Here is a 4382-nt window from a genome sequence, read left to right as displayed (position 1 = left end):
AATATGTTACAAATAAACACTGAACATACTCCTTTTACGAAAATGCGCTCAGTTTATCAGTCGAAGTTCACATATGTAAAGAATGTTACACACAGAAGATGACAAAGCATTTAATTGCAGATACACGAGTGATCACTATTATATTCAGATAAGGAAGAGAAAAGGATGGTTTGGCCCTAATCATGACGTCCTATTTCAGGCATGACCTGCTGCATACCACATTGTGGTTCAAGCAGACGGAAGCCAGGTCAAGAAAGGAACTTTGCACTCCACGAAATACCATCAGACCCGGATGAACGAGCGAGCTGGCTACAAGCAATCAAGAGAGATGACTGGCTGCCATCAACCTACTCCATGGTTTGCAGTCAGCACTTTGTGCCATCCGACTATGTTGAGGGCAAACGCCGAAAGCTGAAGAAAGGCGCTATCCCAAGCATCTTTTCGAGCATGCCGCCTTCAAATATCACTAAGATGAAGGACGCTATCAGAAGGAAGTGCAGCACTCCATATTCATCAGAAGTTCCCAAGAAGAGGCAATGCCTGGACACAGGCAGTTCGCAAGTGACTGATGCGACATCAAGCTCTACACTGGACACTCCACCGACCTCCTTTCTGTGCAATGAAGGTGCTGAACGAATCCAAATCATCTGGACATCTCCAGCGAGCACCTTGGAGCCTCAAAACAGGCAGGCATCAGAAGTGCCAGACAGCAGGCCATGCCAACAGCCAGTGCTGTTCACCCATCAAGGAACACAGGCAAACGTTCGAAAAATGTCAGCACAACTAACCGTAGAGAAACGTAGATGGACCCGACGAGTCACCACCCTGCGAAACCAAGTGGAGAGACTCAAGAACACGGTTGACAGATACAAAAAAGACTTGGAAAAGTTGCGAAACCTGAGGGAAGAAGATGATGTCACAAATTTTCTTAACATCCGTGAACAAGCAAAGGAAAAGAACATATTGGCTATGTTTCTAGTCAACCAAGTAAAGAACTACCACAAGAAAAGCCCAAGGTGGACAGAACATACCATCCGTCACTGCATTTTGCTGAGACACATTTCTACGAAGGCCTATGAACACATAAGGTCTGAAGAGCTTTTTAAACTTCCCAGCAGGAACACTCTGCAAAGCTACATTGGAGCTGCCTCAGGTCAAACTGGCTTCAGCGACTTGGCGAAGGCTCGGCTTCAAACAGAACTACACAACCTGGCAAACACACAATCAAGGACATGCTCTCTCATTATTGATGAAATGCAGATCAAACAGAGCTTGCAGTACAACAAGCAGCAGGATGTCTTTGTGGGCCAAGTGGACCTGGGACCATTGACTGAAAAGACCAAGCAGCCCATCCTGGCAAATTCGCTGCTGTGCTTTCTCATGAATGGGCTCAGCATTCCATACCGGATCCCTGTTGCCTACTTTTTTACCAAAGGGTTAACAGGGACCGAACTGGCCAAGCTTCTGCTTCATGTCTTGGGCAAGGTGGAAGACGTTGGCTTCAAAGTACTCCGGATTGTAACTGACAATCACCGAGTGAATGTCAATGCAATGAAGCAGCTTTGTGGGGGACTCCTTACACATCATATCCTGCACCCAAATGACCCGGAGAGGATTCTGTTCCTTAGCTTTGACTATGTTCACATCTTGAAGAATATACGGTCCCAATTCCTGGAACGCAACTTTGGAAAGGACAATGAGATCAAGTCCTTCTACCTCAAGAAGTTGTACGAGCTCCAGAGAGAGGCGGCTGTCAAGCCAGTCAGGTTCCTGAGTCGCAAACATCTTTTCCCTAGCAACATAGAGAAAATGAATGCCAAGAGAGCAGTCCAGCTCTTCTCCCCTGAAGTGACAGCTGTGCTCAAGCACCTCCAGGAACAAGCTGGCCATACGAGTGACCTACTGTATGCGGACGCAGGACCAACCATCTTCTTCATGGACTCTGTGTACCGCTGGTTCATTTTGCATGATACCAGTAACTGCACACAACACATACACCAACGCTACCCAGATGTGCGCCAGTATGATCACCCAGACGACCCTCGTCTGGAATGGCTCGAGTTTTCATTCCCAGCCTATCTCGAGCAGATCAAGAGCACGGCAAGCCCATCACAGTTCCTGACGACAGAAACCTACGAAGCCCTTCTCTTGACAACATACTCGACAGTTGCATGTGTACAACACCTTCTCACCAAGGAAGAGTTTGGATTTGTACTGACCAGGAAGTTCAGCAGCGACGCCATTGAGTCCCTGTTTGGCTCATTGAGACGATCTCAAGGGTGCAATGACCAGCTTAGCGTTCGGGCTGGAATCTCAGGAATTGAAAAGATCCTGAAGACTGGTCTCATCACAGCTTCCCAGCAGAGCAATGTGTCACATGCTGCCTCGACCTCATCGGGTATGACTTCAGCAATTCGGTGCATACCACCAGCAGTGTCAGCTGCCACGCCATTCCAACTTCCACAGAGTGCAGCGGAAATCTTAGAAAAGCTGTCAGATCCCAATGTACAATACCTGCCAAGCCTCGAGCTGTCGGCGACAGCGCACGTTGGGGGCTACATTGCCCGTGTTGTACAAGAACACTTTTCATGCTTCTTCTGCATACCTCTTCTTACAAAGCCGAAGACAAACAGTGCCTTGCAAGGGATCACAAACCACCTGGACCGGGGAGGCCTTTTGTATCCCTCAGATGAACTTGCCCACCTTCTCAATGTCCTCAGGATGTTTGCAGCGGATGTGTTGTCGTACAACCTCAGGAATTGGCAGCCCCTCGAAACTCTTGTGAAGTTTGCACTGCCAGCAGTGTATGACTCTCCTTTGCTGCTCTGCCCAACGAACAACAAGGCTCATCGCCGTGAACTGATCCATCTTGTCTGCACAAAGTTCTTCAGACCGCTCCTTGTTAACTATGCCTTCTGTCACACAGACAGGAACGATAGATTTAAGATGTTTGCACGAAAGCCTCTATCTCGGAAGTTTCAGAAGGTGAGGTAGAGTGCACGCAAAGGTAGATTAGAGCAGTGTTTTTTTTTCTTTTTTCTTTTTCTACCTTTAGTCAAGCGGAACTCTGTTCATATGTATTTTATTTGGCCTTGGCATTTAGTGATTTTGTGTCCGAGTTGGTCTTTCTGCGCAAATTATATGATATATGTATAAAGATTATATTTGTTTCCAATGAGTTTACTGGGTGCCTTTACTCCCGCTAATAAATCCAGCACCTGCTACAAGTCGGTTTTCCCTTAAATTTGGTCGGATTTCCAGCACTCGTCACTGCAACGTGACTCGATCACGTTCCACCGGTAACATAGCACAACACTGCAGCAATGTTTTGTGTTGCTAGGGTTTGTTTTAATGCGTTGAAACGCATCAATTATAAAAAAGGGAGACAAAATGTTGTTGCAAAACTTCTTTCAGCAGAACTGCTGTCCCTTATTTAGACACAGTTCGATTCTTGCTTATCACTGCTCACGACGTAACATTTTTTTTTTTTTCATTTAGATAATTTAACATGCTGAAAATTTAGACACGACGCAATATTATCATATGGAAAGCCTTTGACCAGCGCGACTGCGTAATATAGAAAGCCGAACTCTCGACCGACGTTTCACTGCCTTGCCTGACCTTAATTTTGCTCTTTTCTGACTATCGAGCTTGCAAACCCTGCTGGGGGAAATTATTAATACCGCAGCGCTTTTCCTACTTACGCACAACTCAGGTTAAGATTGCGTTGTAACCCAGATACTGCTCCTCATCCGGGGTTTGAGTCCAATCACAGCGGCTCATGGGGTTCTCACCGAGTTGCCGCCGTGCACGCCGATATTTGGCCATTTGGCCGCCGAGCACGTCCGGCGAATCTTCTGCTCCCTTCGGGAAGGGCCATGGGCTTCACCGCACAACACAACATGTACGCCTAGCTGGCGCCGCCACGCGGGAACCACACGCACTTTTTGCCGGCCGCCTTTGCATTGCCGGAGCCACGAGCTGACGGGCATTGTACACTTATATAGGAGGCGCTGCCCAGCCCAACACCCCAAAACGTCGAGCGCCATGTTGCTTCTGCCTTGAAGCGGTACGGCGGACGTAGCAGCCGAAGGTGAGTGTTTGATTTTTTTTTATCAAGTTTGTATAGAATGTAGCACGTCTCAGATTTTTATTACATGACATTCAAGAACGTTAGATTTGCTTTGAGCAAGCCGGCTCAGGCGTTAAGCCCGATTCACACAACCGGCGTTTAGCCACCCCGTCGATTGGAAACAACTCGACTGCTCGCCGGTTCTTTTGCGCGAGCTTTCGCTCGGGCGCTGTGAACCCTATGAACTGTGGTGCTCAAAGCTAGCACAATTAGGCACGGCTAGCGTCCCGGTGGAAGCTGCAGAAAGCGG

The 4382-nt window shown here is 47.8% G+C and overlaps 1 protein-coding gene across 1 annotated transcript; it reads left to right on the top strand.

Annotated features, from left to right (window-relative positions):
- The first annotated feature begins 354 nt into the window (after positions 1–354).
- LOC115332197 lies at positions 355–3362 on the top strand. Its single transcript, XM_042287610.1, has one exon. The coding sequence runs from the start codon at positions 355–357 to the stop codon at positions 2992–2994; it is 2640 nt and encodes an 879-aa protein (XP_042143544.1). The 3' UTR covers positions 2995–3362.
- Positions 3363–4382: the final 1020 nt, after the last annotated feature.

The sequence above is a fragment of the Ixodes scapularis genome, unplaced genomic scaffold (genome assembly GCF_016920785.2).
Source record: "Ixodes scapularis isolate PalLabHiFi unplaced genomic scaffold, ASM1692078v2 ptg000022l_1___fragment_2___debris__unscaffolded, whole genome shotgun sequence".
Lineage (NCBI taxonomy): Eukaryota > Metazoa > Arthropoda > Arachnida > Ixodida > Ixodidae > Ixodes > Ixodes scapularis.
The sequence above is the reverse complement of the archived record's forward strand: the minus strand, read 5'-3'. Positions and strand labels throughout refer to the sequence as shown.